The sequence below is a fragment of the Numida meleagris genome, chromosome 4, assembly GCF_002078875.1.
Source record: "Numida meleagris isolate 19003 breed g44 Domestic line chromosome 4, NumMel1.0, whole genome shotgun sequence".
NCBI classification, from domain to species: domain Eukaryota; kingdom Metazoa; phylum Chordata; class Aves; order Galliformes; family Numididae; genus Numida; species Numida meleagris.
The window spans coordinates 14,891,600-14,910,475 of record NC_034412.1 but is presented as its reverse complement, the minus strand read 5'-3'; the positions used below and the strand labels follow the sequence as shown (position 1 = coordinate 14,910,475).

The following is an 18,876-nucleotide window of genomic DNA, read 5'->3' as shown; positions in this document are numbered from 1 at the left end:
TGTCTGACTTTCTTCATCTGTCTTTTTTCTTACTTCTTGTAGAAAGAAGTTGAATGGAACTCTAGCTGTCAGCTTCTTTCAGATCTGGTGTAGGAAGTAATTTGGATAAGATATTCGCTGTTCATAGCTTAGGAATAAGTAAAGAGAGTATTTCCCTGAAGGTTCCTGATTATTTTTTAGTATAGGAAAGCAGGCTGGTTGAGATACAAGTTTCCAAGTAGAAAATATAATCCCGGTAATATTGTGCATTTGATAAAAATACATATATTTTCAGATTGTCTTGAAATTTCCTGAATTATAGCTGCTTATGGTCTTGTTTTCCCCTAACTTGGTTCAGTTAAGTTGGGAATGATACACTCTGTCTCCGTTTTTTGTTTCTACCATTCAAGAAAAGGTTAAAAAGTATTTAAATGAATAGATCCTAAAATTATTTTTTGCCATTGGTGTTTCTCAAATGTCTTTCTGAAGATGAAGAACATCAGTTATAACTGCTTGTATTGCATATGTGTGTTATTTATATTTATGATTCTAGTAGGATTTTGGAAAAAGATGCTGACAGCTAGGACAGATCAAGGAGATTCTAGACATCCATCAGTGCTCATTATAACCGGGTAAATAGATTCAGTATGATAGGAGCATTTGGAAGACACTTGGGACCAGCTCACTTCACTCCCTGTAACTGTATGTGACAGTTTGTATGTTCACAGATGTGGTTGGAAATGCTAGTTTATATTGTAGCATCCTGCAACATTCCCTCTTTGAGAAGTTCTCCTCTTGTCTTTCTGCTCTGGTTTCTGGGGAGAGCAAAACCAAAAACTTTGCAGGCAGTTCTCTCATATAAAAGCCTCCTCAGTAGTCTGTTTAATATAAATAAATAAATAAAAATCATTGGAAAACTCCTGCCATGGAAGATACTGAATTTTCCATATCCCAGTCTCCTCAAATCCAGTTAGACAACATAGTTTAGAGAGTAGTGGTTACTACACCCTGGATAGGCTAAGGAGGCTGAATGGTACTGCTGTTACCGTATCTGGGCTCAAATTATGTAACTGACTTTCTTTTTCTCTTACATCTCCAACATGTTCTTTGGTTATAGAATCAGAAAACAATGAAACAATGTGGAAACAAATGTGAAAAACAATGTGAAAACAAATGTAACCTTATACCTAAGAATATCCTTCTGGGCATGCATTTTGTTTTCAGCAGTATTCAGTAATTTTAGCGATGCCTTACGAAATTTGCCTCCTATACTCAATCACATTTCAGGCACTTACCCACACTTTGGGATAGCTAAAAGCCAAAGAGGAAATGTGTAAATTTTTTCCTGTTTGCTAAAGTGGCTTGTACATCAGGCACCACTTCTGTACACTTGTGCCACAACTGTAGCCAGCTGGCTTCTGTCTTCTCCTGGTACATTTTGTGCTTTACCTGACAGCTCACCTGAAATCAGTTATTGTGAGACACTGAGTCGTACTGGGTTGTACTAGTACATACTTGTGTGGTACATACATGCACGCATTTTGTGTGCATATCAGAGAGAACACTAGGTTTTAACCTGCTGGGGCTGAGTGCTGCTGAAAGGTGGAAAAGAGCAGAAGTTTGGGAGATAGGAATTACTGTAGAGATGGTGGATAAGTCAGGGTGTTGTTCTCATTTTCCTATTCCTTTTGAAGCTTTTTGTTATTCTCCCTGTGGCACTGCACATTTTTATCTCCTTTTAGGACATCATTTGTGAATAAAATGGGATTTTGCTTTATTGTGAGTTTTACTGAAAGCAAAAAATCATTACCCGAAGCATTTTTAAAGAAGATGATGTTCCTCCAGTGCACAAAAGCATTTGATGAACCATTCTCATTTGTAGAGGTTTCTGAGCCATTACATTTTTCTGTTGCTCTCTAGCTCTGCAGAGACCTCAGTGCCATCCTGCCTTCTCTCTTTTTTTTTTGTATCTTCTTCAGGTTTTCCTCGAATGTAGGATGGTAAGGGAAAAATGTGATATTAGTGTGAAAGAGTGAATGGAAGCTCTAAGCCATTTAGATTTGTGTATCTCTCGGGAGTGTCAATTCAGAGCTGGTTGCTGTTACCATTGTGCTACATAGCGCTGTGTGAAGGGAATGTAGTGAGGAAACGAGCAGCAAGAGGGAGTATAGGACTGTCTAGAGTTGTACAGCCTCTGGAGGGATCTGTTTTCCTCTTCCCCTCATTTCACATGGACACCTCCACTTCCATTATGTCCAATGAAGTTAAAAGGTCATCTGAAATGCACTTTTGTGTTTTGAGGATGGCATAATAATACAGGCTTACCTCAACATTTCTGGAAGGTTAAACTTGGCCATTTTGACAAGAAATGAGGAGCCAGTACACAACCATAACTCTATCGTAGGTTGAGTGCATCTAAACATTTTAAAATGAGAAAAATAGCCAAAGAAGTACATTTTAAATATGAAAATACTTAAAATATGGATTTTGGATAGGAAATCATCTTATGAATTAAACACTTTTTCTTACTTATATTCTACTAGATTGGAACTCAGCAATTGTACATATTTTATGTTAATTTCAGTTACACACACATAACTGTGAAGCCTGCTCTTAGAGGTCATGGAAAACAAAAGCAGGCAACATGTACTGGTATCAGCACTCTTTCTTTGGTCACTTGACCCTTCCTTTAAAGAAGTGGCAAAATGCAGATAAGCCTTTTCCACAAGAAATGACAGCAGGACTTTGTTTCCCAACAATCCACCTGAAGTTTAACAAATAAGAGGTATTTCAACTAGTAGAACAGGTTTTTATATTTTTTTTCCACGGCAACTACCAGCTGCCTGTTATTTAGAATTTAAAATCCACACTTCTCTTTTCTTTGTATTTCACGTGATCAAGTCTATCTCTGTATATCCACTTCTTCTCTTAAAGAACAGTGAGATGGTTTAGTGGTTAGATTAGCCCAATGTTCTTAGGTGACTGGGAGGATCAGTGGAAGATTAGGAGAAGGTGAGGCCAAGTCCTCAAGAGAAGATTTTCATGTATTGTGTAAAAACAACAACAACAAAATCACCACAACAACAAAAAAAACAAACCAAAACACCACTTCTGAACTTACGTAGTTTATGTCTGTTGCTGATCCATGCATATTCTTTCCAGTTTGATTACAGAAAATGTAAGTGATTCATGGTGGACCATTGCAAAATGTATAAATGTATTTGAGATTCAATATTTTAATCCAAACTCCTGATACCTTGCTAGCCTGTTTTTCAGTTGCATTTTCCTTGTATTTTCTTTGTTTTGATGGAATGCACACGTTGACTGAAAATAAGATCCAAGTACAAGAAGCTTGTAGTTTCTCATTCTTCTTTGTCTTTAAAGCAAATGAGTCAGAAGAAGAAAGAATGCTTTGTTAAAGGTTACCTTTCAATGGCCAGGATTGAACCAATGTTTCTCATTGTGTCACTGCTACTTATGCACTGTTTTCTAGTGGCATTTAAAACAGAAAAACTAAATTCTGGAAAATGGTAGCACTTTCGTGTGCACGAGCTAAGGATTTTTCTGAAATACAAGTCTTCCATTTGTAAAAGCGCTGCTGGAGTAGCATATTGGTAATAATGTTTTTGCAAAACTTACATTTCAGGATTTGTTACATACCCAGAGGTTGAGCTTCAATCACATTTTGGTGGAGTACATGAATTGCTGAAACCAGTGGTGGTTTAGAAGTTCAGCGTTTCCCAATTTCAAAAAATGAAAAATATTTTGAAATATTATAAAGAAAATTGTGCTTTGCCATGTGTTGGTATATGTGATCTCTAGTCATCCATTCTTTTTTTTCCTGCTTGTTTGTACCTGGTTCTGCTGATTTGTGAATAATCCAGATTAGTCAATTAGAGTACCTTTAAAGTCTGTCCCATTAAGCTTAGAAGAAGGGTTCTGCTATAAATAGTCCTGATAGATAACACTGTAAAGCAGCTTACTCATGTTTTAATCCTTTAAATCTTCACTTCTGCTCTTAAAGAAAGACTAGCAATTTTATTTATTATCTTAAAGAGTCTAGACTTTTGCAAGTTGTAAATGCATGTTGTTGGTAAATTCACTTTAAGATTGGCAGTGACTGGATATAGTCCCATTCTGAATTTCACAGGTTCTGTGGATAGAGTTCGTAACTAAATACAAATGCAATTTTTTAGTCTGTTTTGAAATTGCATGTCCTGGGTCTTTCACGTGATTGGTGAGGCATGAGTGCGTAAAAGCCACCAACTGCATGTGGAATGCATTGTGGTTGCTCTCAGTTCATGTTAATATGGAAATTCTGGTGTTGAAGCTAAGTGCTGTCTCTCCCAAAATGACTTAAAATGTTTTTATTGTATCTTTTCATACCTAACATCTTTGCACATGTTTTTGCGTGGTCATAGTAAGCAGCATACTGTCTACAGCTTTTTCTACCACCTGAAATTTATACTATAGTCTGTAACAAGCATGAGTTGTACCTATGAATTTATCAAATATCAGTATTTATAGCTGAGAGAGAGAGGTAGTTCATTACTAGAGCTCTTAAATACAACTTCGCTGTGCTGCATGCTGTGCCAGTCTTGCCTCACCGGCTGAGAACTGAAGGCTCGTGGAAGGTCAGTACAAGGCGGGTGTGATGGTGGCTGTCCTAACTTACTGCCAGGCTCCACTTCTCCGCGTGTCTGTGTGCAGCACGATAAAGGAGAATTGTGAGTATCCTGAGAGTGGAGGGGGAAAAAAAAAACAGCACAAAATTCTCAGCGGAACCTGCTGTGACAGATCCAATGGGGCCCACTAAAGGAGGGCTTTCCATAGACAGATGGTAAGAGGGATGCAAGAGGCATACTTTTTTTAATTAAAGTGAACTTTTTCAGCTCTTGGCGGGTTTAGTATATGTAGGAATCTCTGCTTCTGAGTGCTGTGCTGCCATCTGTTCCCAGTGCATACATCCATGCTTCCATGAATTGCTTTTCCGTCTGAATTTTCTATCTCTTGTGGTAGTCTTCTGTTCTTTTATTTCTCTTTGCTAGGTTGTGTGTTCCAGACCAAATTAACTGTCATAGCTGCCTCTTTTTTACCTTCCACAGCCAGTATAGACGATTCACCATCTATCTGCTTATCCCTGCAACTCACCAGAGAGGCAGTCCAGGAGAGTTTCACTGCTCACACCCTTTCTCTGAAATTTTGATTTATTATAAATTAAATGGTGACATGGACAATGTTTGGTTTTATAGGCAAAATAGCTTTGCAAAATGAATGAAATTTTTTTTTTCTACGATGCAAGCTGCTCTGGGAGTATGAATTTGTTAACTGTAACTATGTGCGGCCTTATTATTAACTTATTTGTTGTTTTAATTAGAGCAGATAAATAATTCTGGGATTAGCCGTGTTTCAGTCAGTAGTCAGTGTGTTTAAAAACTTTTGTTTTTAATGATGCACTGGTTTGAATTAATTTTCAATTAATTGGCAGGTTAAAAATGAAGAAAAAATGTATCCCTTCACAGTAGACTCAGATAACTGGTTAAGACTTCAGAGAACCTCATTCTGGGCAGCATTCAGTCTCCCCAAAAGGACCTAGCACCACATTATCCCTTATCTCAGGAACTGCCTCTCAGCCATTCTGAAATATGACTGTGTCTTGTCTGAGGAGAGAGGCTAAAGAAAAGAAGGAAGTGAACTTTTTGCCTGCCCTGCCTGCAGTGTCTCATCATGTGAAATAGCCTGGCATGTCTTGAATTCGTTCCCATGTTTTGATACCTGTCTCTTGATAAGCAAAGTGCTTGCTCCCCAGTTGTTACTGTAAAATGAGACTATTTTCCATTTATGTCATTATTATACAGTTTTCACCTCTGAAAGGGAGGCAGAGCAACTGTTAAAAATGAGTTCAGAATGAGCCGGTGTTCATATAAATGAACTGCAGATATGCAGATACTGTCTGAAATCTTGTTTAGATTAGTCCTCATGAAAAGCGAGTTCCTGTCTCAGGGCTTACAGTCTAAGTGGATAAGGGAAGCAGCAATGAGGAAGGGGAAAAGCAGAGGAAAATGAGGTGACTTACCCACGGCCATGTGGTGCAGCAGTGGCACAGCAGGAGGAGGCTATTCTTTCTGTGTCTGGGTCCTTCCCCTAAGGGATGTTGCTTTCTAAAAAATGCTGTTTTCTCACATTCCTCTTAGGTTGCCATCTTGTCATGCTGAATTCTTTTGATATTAGTAATAGCATCAGTAGGGTGGAAATAGTTTTTCTCGTCAGGCATCATCAGTTTAGTTAGTGCTGGTAAATGATTTGGTCTGGACCTCATTTGTACAAAGGCACTATTGCTGATTCAAAAACTAAGATGCTGTCTTATTAACTACTGGCATTTGGGTTTAAAGGACAAGAAACAGGATTATCTAAGAGACTATTCTTACAGTCACAATCTGCACAGTGTTAATTATGGCTGCTATTGCTAGAATATTATATTTATAGTTACCTGGATGAATGAAGTGGCATACCAGAAACCAGTTCACAGAAAGTTCTTCGATAACTTAATTTTTTTTTTCTTCCTCTCTTGGCTGACCTGTACGTTTTGGTGCTTATTGTTTGATGAGTGTGTGGGGAAAAAGCCCTACAGAGCATAATAGGATAAACTGTGGTATTTAGGATGAGCGTCGAAGGAAGTGCAGTTCAGAGATTTCCTCAAGATTTTTTTGTGTCTTAGAGCCCTTTTAGTCAGTCTTGTGTGTCTTAACTAAATTTGTTGCCCTCGGGGAATGAGGTGCAGCTGGGGAGAAGAGCACGAATTACCCAGCTCAGCAGCTGCTGGCTGTGCACACCCTGGCTCTCCCAATGTTGACTTGTTATAATCTTGCATCACGTGCTCTGCTGGCGAAGGTGGTGGCTGTAGAGCATTTCCTTTAACTAGAAAGGTCTGAGAAGTGGATCTGTTGATCCTGAAGTCCAAACTATTGAACTGAAGGAAAAACTTGTTTTGAGTTCATATTTTATGCTGGCAACATGTAAGTACCTTGCTTTAGGATATGTTTGTCCTGAAGAAACTATTGCTATTTTACTGTCTGCCTTTGTAGATAAAATCAAATGCATTTATCTTAGTTTTATTAGTACACAGTGCTGCTTAAGAACACAATCCGTTTTTCCAGGATTAACATTGTACATAATTATATAGAGGGAGTTCGAATGTCTTAATGCTGTTTACAATTGGATTGAGATTCATGCCAGAATTCTGGATTTTTTTTTCCTTTCTTGAAGTCCCATGGGAACATTGTTTTATTCAGATAATTCTGCATATTCCCCACCTTGTAGTGCTAAATCCTGTATCTTACTCAAGTCCAGTAATACTGAAATATCTATTCAATTCCAACTCTTCAGAAACTTGTGATTCTCACATCTTAGCATTGAAAAAATATAATTAAATTATAACTATGTGCATTTCAGATACATATCCTAAGCTTTATTTTAGTTGTGGGGTAAAATTTATGTCTTTTAATTACTATGAAGTGATTGTTAGCATTATGTTTTAATTAGGAAGGAGTTGGTCACTGTGAACTGTAGATCAAATGATGAAATCTCTGTAACAGATATTTGCTTTTGTTCATATGCTGTATTTCAAATTTTATTTCAGTTTATAATTGTAAGGATTTATATAGTTTTTATTTACAAAAATAACTTAATTAAAAAGTTGGAATTTTGAGCTTTTTCTTGCATTAAAAAAAACCTAACAAATGCTTGTTTTCTGAGACTTTCAGCATTTTTGTGAGTAATTTAATCCCCAGAGGTACAGAGGAAATTAATAGCAGTGCTTCCCTCTCTTACAGAATACAGTCGTTTTGAAGCTAAAATACATGATTTACGAGAGCAGATGATGAACAGTAGCATTAGTTCAGGATCAGGATCTTTACGAACCAGCCAGAAGAGATCCCTATATGTGAGGTAATCAAATTATTTATCATATTACTAGTGTGTTTTTCTGCTTTTCTGTAAACTTAGTATTTCTATATTTTTGTACACATACTCATTGCTGAACTTGATGTTTATGTGATTGCAACATATTAAAAACAAAGCTTAATTTAGTTTGATTAAAGTAATATGACTGAAAAAGTAGTACTAGCACTGAGAACTTTGAAAAGTGGTCCAATTACTTGCTTTTTGTCCTGAGTCTGAGATGATAACCCTTCAGTAAAAACACAGTTATTCTTTTTAAGTCAAAGTCTGTGAAGTCTTAACATCTGGCTTAACTCAGTTTGTGTTTTTGTGACAGAGCTCTGCACGTTCTCCCCTTTGTTAAGTTTTTTGACTTGAAAACTGTGCTTAAGCTTTGACAGGTTGCCATCTGATTTTCTTCAGCTTGCCTTAGTTATATTCTCAGTTTGTATTAAGAAATACGATAGAATTGTGTTACAGAATAATTTCCATGGAAAACAAAGGATCGAATGCATCAAAGTGAATAAGTTGAATATCCTTCATTATTTTTTTCATATAAAATTAAACATTTAAACATAAAGAAGGCTAAAAGGAAGTGGGAATATTAGAGAATGAAGTAACTAAGAAAATAAGTAGTTTCCCCAGGAAATTGTGGCAATGTGCAGCTCGTAAATGTGCAACCTTACTCCTGTATCAGTTGTGGTGTACTGACAAGTTGTAGTCTTTCAAATGTGGAATATGGGTTGAAGGGTTGAATTTAAAAAAATAAAAATAAAAAAAAAATTCAGTTCCCCAAACTGACTCATCTCTGAATCGAATAAGAGCCAGCAGTAAGCCCCATGGAAGAGGCCAGAACGTATGAGTAGAGCACGTAAGACTTTAGTAGTGCTGGTGCTTTCTTTAAACTTGATTTAAAATGTTGCAGGACCTCACTGGTTTACCTGCTAAAAATCTTCGGTTCAGGTGCTGCTGCCTTTTCCCATTTAGAAATCCACCTCAAACAGTTTCTGTCTCCCAGTTGTGCTTTATTATCTGTTTGCAGGGCCACAGAGTGAATCAAATAAGAAAAATGAGCCAGATTAAATGCATTTTATCTGAAGTAGTTCCCCGATCACCCTGCTCTTGTAGTAGCAACGTCCCCTCCAGAAACGAGTACAGCTTGGGAGAAAGGAGTCTTAGGATCTGCTTTGACTGGTATTGTCATCAAGAGAAATGCTGGTTGAAAATTTAGTCTTAACTGTAAGCAATGAAACACTACTTCTTCACTGGAAAAGTCGCAGTAAATTTGTTTATAATAGTCAACTTTCGTCTCCATTATATTCAGTGTAAGGGCTTGCTGAGCAGAGTTGATTTTTTAGGAGCCAAGTGAGGGATTTTAATGCAGCAGCAGGAGATTTTTTAAGGATTTTCTTAACATGGTGACTCTGGTTAATCTTAGATCAGACTTCTGTCATTCTGTTATTTCTCCCATGTCCCTGCTTTCTCCCAGATGCACTTCCTTGACCTGTTTCTGTGTTTGTGCAGGCCTAGAATAAGCTGCTTAAATAAAGTGATAGTAACTTTAACCTACAAGAAAAGCACGCTGTTTCACATGGTTCATCTCTCTGGTTGTACACTGTACAACTGCACAAACACAGCTGCTGGTTCAAAGAGATCTGCCTGGTAGTGGAAGGGTAGCGTGGCTGCTCGGGTTTGGATCCACTCAGGCAGTTGAGCGGTTTTGCCATCAGTCTTTTTAGTTTATTAAGTGATCGTGATAGCACAGTATTGGTGATTTTTCCCTTTGACAAGCTTTGTGCACTGTACATGTGTTATGTATGCATATTGACGTGATGGTGAGACCTTCATATCCATAATCGCAAAGTTGATCACTTTAGCGCTTATTGTATAACTGTAGCCTAAACAGTTTCATCTGCTTTTGCTTTGTTAGCTGTAGCCTATAGCTATAGATTCTAAACTGCTTATATTCCAGTTCACACATTTATCTGGTACTTCAAGCCTCTGACAAGCGTTTTGTATTTATGTGGCTTTTATTCTGCTTATGGAAATGACCTGTGAATGGTTGAGGTTGGGCTTCTGGCTTTGTCAGCTGCCAAAAGAACAGTCTTCTCCAGAATGTTGGCAGCAGCCCCGTGGAAACTGGTGATTCCATTTCCAAGAAAGATTTTTGAAACTTGCTAATCAGCTCTGCTAGAAGTTGGAAGAAAAATCTAAAATGCAAAAATTCCTTGTGAAAAGTACTTCCCCACCCACGTCCCTTTACAGAGACCTAATCTTGTCAACCTATCAAAAGATGCCAAAGGCTGGTAGGCAACTTGGCTACACACAGGATGGGTTCACATCTGTTCTTTCTGGTTTCCAGTGCAATTTTTGACCTGAGTGAAATAACTTTTAAGAATCTTTGAACATATTGCTAGATACTGATAGAACATGCTGGCTGTCCCACTTACGCTGTGTAAGTTACTTTGGTGTGATCTTTCTGTACTTTTACATGAACTAGTTCAAAACTTTTCTTTTCAAAACTAGTTTCAGTAACTGACGTTAAACTTATTCTGTAATTTTGGGGTTTTTTGGATATGCGTTTAAGATCATGTAATGTTAGCTAAATTGAAGAGTAAATCCAGCGGAAGCATGTGTATAGGCATTCGGTCACAGATGCATGAAAAACTCTGAAATAGAAGACAGGGAATAATGATCTGTGGTGATTTCTCAAAGTCATGTTAACAAAGTAGCAGGTAAAATGAGCTGCATCATTTGAAAGGTGGTATCTTCCTGAATAGTCTGCTTGCAAATGGCATTTTGGGGGTGTTGTGTAATATTAAGGAAAAGATAGTTGTGTTTGCTTGAAGATGCAATGTGAAGTAAAATGACAGATTTTTCTCCTTAATTGCACATACCTCAATATATGATAAATAGCAATAGAGCAAGCAGTCCTTGGAGGACAGTGTAAAAATAGCAATTCAGCCGCGACTAACTCCTGAATTTGCACAGCTAATTCTCTCTCTCTCCCCTAATTAAGATGCACTGGTTTGGTGCCCTTCTCTGATTGCTGCTCTATATTTCTTCTGATCTTTATTTTAAGAGGAGAGAGATTCTCTTATACAATATTAGTGGTCTTACATCTGAGCTGAACCTGTATGGTGTCCTCCTTCATCTGCAAATTCAAACAGCATATGTGGAAAAAGCAAAATTCTTTCACAGGATCAAATTTCTTTGATAATATGTTGCTTGGGAGTAAATTTGTTCCACACTTCATCTAGTCTCCTGTGCCAAATCTCAGTCTGTGCAATGTGTGTAGAATGCAGATTTAAATACGACATTCATCTCTCTGAGTTTTTCTAACCAGCACGATACATTACAAATTCAAACTATGGTGCTGATTTCTCCTTGCACGAGAGTAGAAAATAATTGCATCTCCAAGTGGAAGAAACTTCACGGTTTTGGAAGCATTAGGAAATTTTAATTAGATCCATTGAAAAATAAGATTGATGTTAGCACCAGACCTGAAAAGTGTGCTCAACTGCAGGAAGAGTTTAATAGGGCATCCTTATGTTGTTCCGACACTTCAGACATCTAGTTTCAAACAGCTTTCCTAAAAACTCAGGGAGAAAAAGAGAAGCTCCTGTACAGGCTGGCCTCCATTCATTCTGAAGTGGTAGTTTAATTCATGTTTCATACAGAAGTACAGAAGGATGCTTCTGCTGCAACAGGGATGCACTAATTACTTTGTTCATCAAGGACACTGTAAAAGAAATGCTTCAGTAGAACTTGATCAGCAGCCTTTGATATTGAGAGTAATGAGCACAGCCGGGTAAAAAGGCATTCTGGAAAATGTGGCACTGTTAACACAGCCACTAAGTTTTTGGCTTTGAAACATAAGCATTCGTGAAACATGCACCTTGCCCTCAGTTTCTGTACACCTCTAACTGAAGGAACTGAGTTACCATGTTAGTGATGTGTTTCTGATCAACGCAGGTGAAATAGTAGGGAGGACTTGGTGCTTTCTCTTTGAAGTGGTTTTTAGGAGTCATGAGTTAAATTTAGCGGGAACTTAAATGGAAAATGAATGTTGTGGGACTGAGTTCAAAGCACTGGTTGGTCAGGAATGTTGAAGATACTCTGAAGTAAATATGTATCTGTGTTATAACTTACATTAAATAAATGTCGTGCATTATTAATTTGCAAAAAAATTTTCCATACAAGGAGTTCATCAAAGAGTTGTCTTAGATATAGAAATCTGTAGATAAATAGGTCATCTTCAGTGTAAATTAAGTTCTCATCTGATAACTTTCCAGGTGTACAGGAAACACCATGTTAATTGGTTGACATGGAAAGAGACTCTTCTTACCTCTGCTTGCTGTTTGGCTCGTCATACACAGAGCCCTATGTATTTCTAGCTGTTTTAGAATGTTTATCTTGCTCATGACTCTCAGGAAAATATTAAAACCTTTATCCCTTTATGAAATACTTCTGACCTGTTGACACTGCTCTCCTAAGGTTCTGATGGACTTGGTGTCAAATCTCTAAATTGAGACAGGCTGTCGTTTAGCAAGTGTGTCATTGAGAAGCGTGTGAGCTTTCAGATGAAATGTTTGATGATTTTTTTTGCCCTTTTCCGTTACAGGCACTTCACTTGACATCTGTTCGTGCACCTTATTGAAAAGTAAAATGAGTCCTTTATAAAGTGTCCTAGAAGTCTCTCATAGTTACGTAAAAGGTTCCTGTCATTCGTTTCCACATCCTCACTAAACCCTTGGCTGTGCTGGGAGAAATGTACCGTAGGCCTGTTCCTCAGGGAACCAATCCAGATTTAAAATGATCCAACAGGGAGAAATTAACTTTAACCCGTATTGATTCCTCAGTGTGGTGCACCATGTCCCTTTCCAGCCAACTTTGCTTCGTAACTAAGGCAGGGGAAGGAGGTAGTACAAAGCAAGAGTAACAGTGGGCTTGAATAAACCAACCTGGCTGGCAAAGACAATGTGAATAATACTGTGGCCTGCAGCTGATCTGCAGGTAGTGCTATTGCCTATTACTTGAAAATAGGCTGGCTTTAGAAAAAAGGATGGGATTCCTCTGAAATGGTAGGGAATTTTCCAAAAGAGTTCACACATAAATATATATTTTGCCTTCTGATACCATAGGAGCAACATTCTGTTCAGATCATATTTTTAAGCTTTTTATTTTTTGCATCCCCAGGAGCAGTATTTGTCAGTAATTTTTATTTACTGAAATAATTCCAATTTGTAACTTGTAACAAAGTGCATTAAAGAACTTTCAATGGGGCTGTATGCATCAAATTATTTTCTTCTGACACTGACATGAAACTTGTTCTGTGCAAAGTATTGACTGAATTGCAGGAGATATCTTCTTGTGGACCTCCTGCCAAGTACCAGAGTTTTGCTCTATGCCAAGTTTATTCTCACTCATTGAAGCTTAGAAATGTATTTGTATGTGAATACTATACTATATATTCTCTCTGTATGTGTGTGGGGAGAGACTGCATTCAGCATTCTCCTTCTGAGCATCCTTCAGAACATTGCAGTCATTTCTGAACACACAGGCAGCTTAAATAAATCTTGTGCTATTCACAACCCTCTGTTTCATCTTTTTCAGTGGTTAATTTTTTTTCTTTTCAATGTAGAGCTCTTTTTGATTATGACAAGACTAAAGATAGTGGCCTTCCAAGTCAAGGACTGAACTTCAAATTTGGTGATATTCTCCATGTCATTAATGCTTCTGATGATGAATGGTGGCAAGCACGGCAGGTAACTCCAGATGGAGAAAGTGATGAAATTGGAGTTATCCCAAGCAAACGCAGGTATGTCATGATATTTTATTGACTCTGAGATGCCTGCTATTAAATTTCTGATATGATCAATATATGTATACATTTACAGACACGCAGCTTTGCTCTTTGTTGTTAATTCTTTACCACATCATCCAGTCGTTTAAAAAAAGTTAAAAATCTGTCGTGTGATTGTAACTAGCTCGGTGAGAGGTTTGCTAGAATCATATTTAGCTTTGGGAGCTGTATGCTCCTAAACTGACAAAGGTATTTCAAATCCATTTCCTTATTCTCACTGTAAGCAAGTTAACTGCTCTTACTAGAGATGTGAAATTAGTTTAATACTACGCGATTTATGTATAAGTAGGAGCAAAGTAAATTTTATGTAATATGATGTTGCTGACTGCGACTCTGCACTTGAGCACTATGCTTATGCTGTAACAAGTACTAATTTGAGCTTCATGAATTTTGCTCATTTGTTTTGTGTCTGTTTTTTTTCTGGTAGAGTTGAGAAAAAAGAACGAGCACGTTTAAAGACAGTGAAATTCAATTCCAAGGCAAGAGGAGAGAAAGGGGTGAGTTTATGAAGTGCTAATTAAACCTGGCATTGTGAATGGTAACACTTCTCTGTGGTTTATGTATGCAGGCTCCATTTCAGTTTTTAGTGAAAAGATTAAATTTTGTCAAATAGAAATAATTTTTTTTCTGAAAATGAAAGCAACTCTAAATAGTAAGCCATTGCCAAAACACTGCAAATTAAAGAATTAGCTTAGAAATATATACTGTTCTTAAGACTGTAATATAATAGGAGTTGCATATAGTAATCACTTATTAACTAGTGACATTTCTAATGGCACTGCATGTGCTACTTATAAAGCTGTTTAGCCCTTTGGTATGGATTGTACTCCTGGACTCCCTTTTTTGGGAAGAGGATTACTACCAATTTGCAGAAAAAGTAAAACGTTTCTTTCATTAAAGTTTTTGTAATGCCTCTAGAAAACAAGAAAATACTGCTCAACGGGGCCCCTGTGATGAAGTGAGGTTTTATACTGTGCACAGTAGGCAGGATAAAGTATATTTTTTGTTACAAGTGTGGATACAGGAGCTTTAAGGGATTCTTTAAGTCTTCTGCTGTTCATAACCAGAAGGTCTCCATCCATCTCTCAAGTGTTTTTGTCTCAGCACTGCTCTCTGTTGGCACAAATAGTGGTGCAACAAGTTAACCAGTGCAGATGGAAGAGTAACTGGGTCCAGGAGAAACAGCAGTCAGTCCCCTGCTGCAGGTCACTGCTTTGTATGTCAGCTTTGTCCCAGTACAAAACATGGGGCAGTGGGATGAGTGGTGAGGAAGCAAGGTAACTGCTTTTTTAAAGAAGTCTGAAATGTGCTTTTGAGCTCCAGAGGAAACTATTTCATATATCTTTTTTTTTTTTTCAAATAGCACTAACATGAATTATTGTAGATCCAAATGTTTTTTTTGTCTTTTATTTTAGTTAGTGTTTTCCTTTCTTCAAAAATCAAATATATAAAGTATTAAAGCCTCGATAATGTATCTGTTTACTCTAAAGATATCAAAATCCGAATGTGCATTCTTCTCCTACGTGGTAAAGGTTTCAGTTTAGGTTTACTAATGAAGAAAATGTGAAGATTTTTGTAATTTTTATTTTTTAATGCAAATTGTTTAAAGCAAAATCACTATCTTTAGTTATTTTCTGATTAACAGTTAGTCTGTCTCGAGGATCCCTGTGATAATTTGCATTTTGCTTTTCTCTTTTCATTCATTCATATTTTCCTATTGGAATAAAATGTTATCAATTGCTGTGGTAACTTTTAACCCAATCATTTTTGGATTTTGAGTTCACTTCTTAGAAGTTGCATAAAAACCAAATGGCTTGAATACCTTAGATTGCTTTACATTACGCAATTTTTCAAATATTACCATGTTCTTGGAGAAGATAATTGCATGTTTTTGTAGTTTGTCTACCAGCTGTGACCAGTTACTTATCTACTTGAGGTAGCATTTTGGCAATAGAGTAGTTAGTACACAAGCATCGTGTACTAACAGAGCACCAAATATATGCATGGGACACTGAGTGGAAAAGCAACTACGCTTGCCATTGATACAGAACTGCAGTTTCTTTAGTAACACTTTGTTTTGCAAACACGCTTACACTTATTCACAATCTGTTGCTTCAGCTGTAAATGTTTTAACATGATGATTTCTCCTTGAAATTATTCTTCCTGTATTTGTCATGGGGGTATTTCTCCCACTAAGTTGTCTGCAACGTATGTGTCCTCATGGACTGTGTGCATTCCCGTGTCTGTATCTGATAATTCTCCATGGACAGCACGAAATAACAATTTTGAACAATTCTTCAAAAATTCTACATCAAAATCCTAAAGAATAACCCTAGTGATGGCAAATGGTAAAATCTGACTTCCTTTCAATTTATGGAACACTAAGAAACTGGAGCAGAAATGGTTATTTTTTTTCCTGTTCCTTTCAAATACATATTTACCTAACTTTCTGTGCTGCTTCTGTTTTAATATATTCTTGCTTATAGTGCCTGGTCATGATTTGCAGTGGGCTTATGAAGAATTTAATATGATTACTGTGCATTTTCAACTAATAAGCAATTCTCTTTAGCTTTTTATAATCGTGGCATCTTTTAAAAGTAATCTTTTGGCTAATCTTTTATTCAAAATCAGTCCAATATAACTTTTAATTCTTTTTTTTTTTTGGCAATGGAACTGACTCTGACCATTATACATGCAGTATACGAATTTTCATATTAGTTCAGTAAGACTGTAGAGAAAGTTAAAACCATTAGTGTTAGAAAATATTTTCAAAACTAAAATGAAAAACATGATTATCTTTTGTGAAGTAAAATAAATTAGCGCTTCCTCTAATCACACAAACTGCAAAATCTCGCCACCTCAGTAAAACTGTACCATTTTTGCTTTGTTGTCATTTCCCTTATTTTCATGTTCTTTTGACCACACAGAGGGTCTTGTCCCAGTGGACAATTAGCTAGATGTGAGCCTTTCATACCTTTCAGAGTGCGTGGTGCAGCATTGCTGCTCGGCTAAGATCTACTCGTTTGGGCATATTTCTTTGCTGCCTGTGTTACGTAGATTCCAGTAACAATTCTGGTTATGAGAAGTCAAGTCCAATGAGTTCCTCTGTCCGTGTGTCAGGTTGAAACTTTGCCAGTTCTAACAGTGGAATGACAGTTTTAGTCAAACACAGATGCCAGCCAATTAAAGGTTTATGTATTTCCTACTTAAAACTTTATTGCTGTTTCCAGAGCTCAGTGCTCATGTCACTGATAGTGCTCCTGTGATACCACGTGTCTCTGTAACACCTGGTAGGTTTAATGAAATATTTTTGTCTTGACAGTGGTAATGAAAACATCACTGGATTGTTCAGTATGTGATATTGCCAAGCTAGTCTGTATTAAAACAGATGGCCAGAAGCATTGTTAGTAGAGTAGCAGTATGCAGCTTGTGTTGCACTATAGGCATCCTCTTTAGGAAGGCCAAATGCTCATTTTGTACTTGTACCAAAAAAAAGGTGACCAGTGATTTGAATAATGAGTCCTTTTTGAGTCCTATTCATTATTATATTTCATTCCATGCTTAGGGCTGATAACAAAGGTAGTGTAACTTCTTACTGCCGCATTTCATATATAGGGAAAGAGGACCTCCGATTGGATTAAATGAGGTCAAACAATCATTGAAAATTAATGTGCTTTAAATTTTAGAAATTGGTGTTCATAGAATTTTATTGAATGAATTGAAGATATTTTGGTTCTTTCTAAAATTATGTTTTAAAACGGAGTTCTGTGGAAGTTTTATTACTTCCTGTGGCACAATGACCATGTTTGGTTTGCAAATGAATAGACCCCCAGCAGCATAAGATTGCAAAACCAAGCTGGGCATTTTTCTGCTTTTACCAGCCTCCCAGTGACAGAATTTCTGCAAACCAAATGACACAAGCATGGCCAATTACATAGCTTGGCAAAACTGGTTAGATGATTCACTTATGCTTAAAGGGGAAAAAAAAAAAGACATTTCAGCTAGCACGAAGTTGGCTGTGTCAGTTCTGTGCATAATTATTGATCTGCTTATGCACCAGGGTTCTTTATTTACTTTTCACGGAATAGTAAGTTAGAGATGCTGCAGTCACAGTGTCAACTAAAGACATGACAACAGGTATTACTGAAATACAAATATTTTATTAGCTATACCTGTAAGCACTGGTATATATCAATGAATATACGTTTGTGCTCTCCATCACTCACACAAGAAGGATCTTAATAGTTTATATGTAAATGGATGGATATATGTATGTCTATGTAGGTAACTCAGTAAATGTTCCTAGCAACTAAGATGCAGAAATTCTTCAGCAATGCAGGCAGTTAACATAGCAGTTGCCTTGGACATGTAGGGTATTTCAGGTGATAGTTCTTCACTACCAATGCACACCTCAAAAATAACTGCCACAGCAAACAAATGAAACGATTTGGGATCTTTGGCAAGTGGATCTTGGTATTGAGATGCTGCAGACTTCCCTTGAGCCAAGTTATTTCTTCCAGTGAATTGTAAATTGCAGTTTTGAAAGGCTGAAACAAATAGTTTTTTTTCTAATTGTTTGCTGGATATTTTAAGGAGACACACACTTTTTCTTCCATTTCTCCAATTTCACTATTACTCTCTTAGTTACCATTAGAGAATCCAGTGCAATGCCAGGTAGCAACTGTGGTATGTTATTCAGCAGCTATCACCAAAGTATTTACAGTTTGACCTTTGCAAAGGGGCACCACGTTTCTGGTGTGCTATTACATTAGCTGTTTGTAGGAGCATGTGTAAATACCTGACTTTTTTTTTTTTTTTTTTTTTCAAACTACCATAGTCCCTGTGCTAGCTAATGTTCAGTGATTTCATTGGCTTTGTTTTTTGAGTTCATTTTGGGTTGGCCACCTTCTAGCAGCCTAGTTTTTCACATCTCATTACACTCACAACAAGCTGAAGTTTGTGAAATACAGGTCAGGCCTTCCAGGGTGAGCCAGCCTGTCACTTCTCTTGCAGTAAGCATGTGAAATACTGAGGGGGTGAGCAAAGCCGTGATCCTGATCTCTCTCTCTTTTACATGAGCTGAGAAGATGCTG

At 37.2% G+C, this 18,876-nt stretch overlaps 1 protein-coding gene across 5 annotated transcripts in view; it reads left to right on the top strand.

Annotated features, from left to right (window-relative positions):
- Window positions 1-18,876, top strand: part of DLG1 (discs large MAGUK scaffold protein 1) — a 143,260-nt gene that overhangs the window by 110,231 nt on the left and 14,153 nt on the right. For all 5 annotated transcript variants that reach the window (XM_021393513.1, XM_021393512.1, XM_021393510.1 and 2 more), the window contains 3 exons: window positions 7,812-7,926; window positions 13,562-13,738; window positions 14,211-14,280. In XM_021393513.1, coding sequence (XP_021249188.1) covers window positions 7,812-7,926; window positions 13,562-13,738; window positions 14,211-14,280 — 362 coding nt within the window. The remainder of the gene's footprint in view (window positions 1-7,811; window positions 7,927-13,561; window positions 13,739-14,210; window positions 14,281-18,876) is intronic.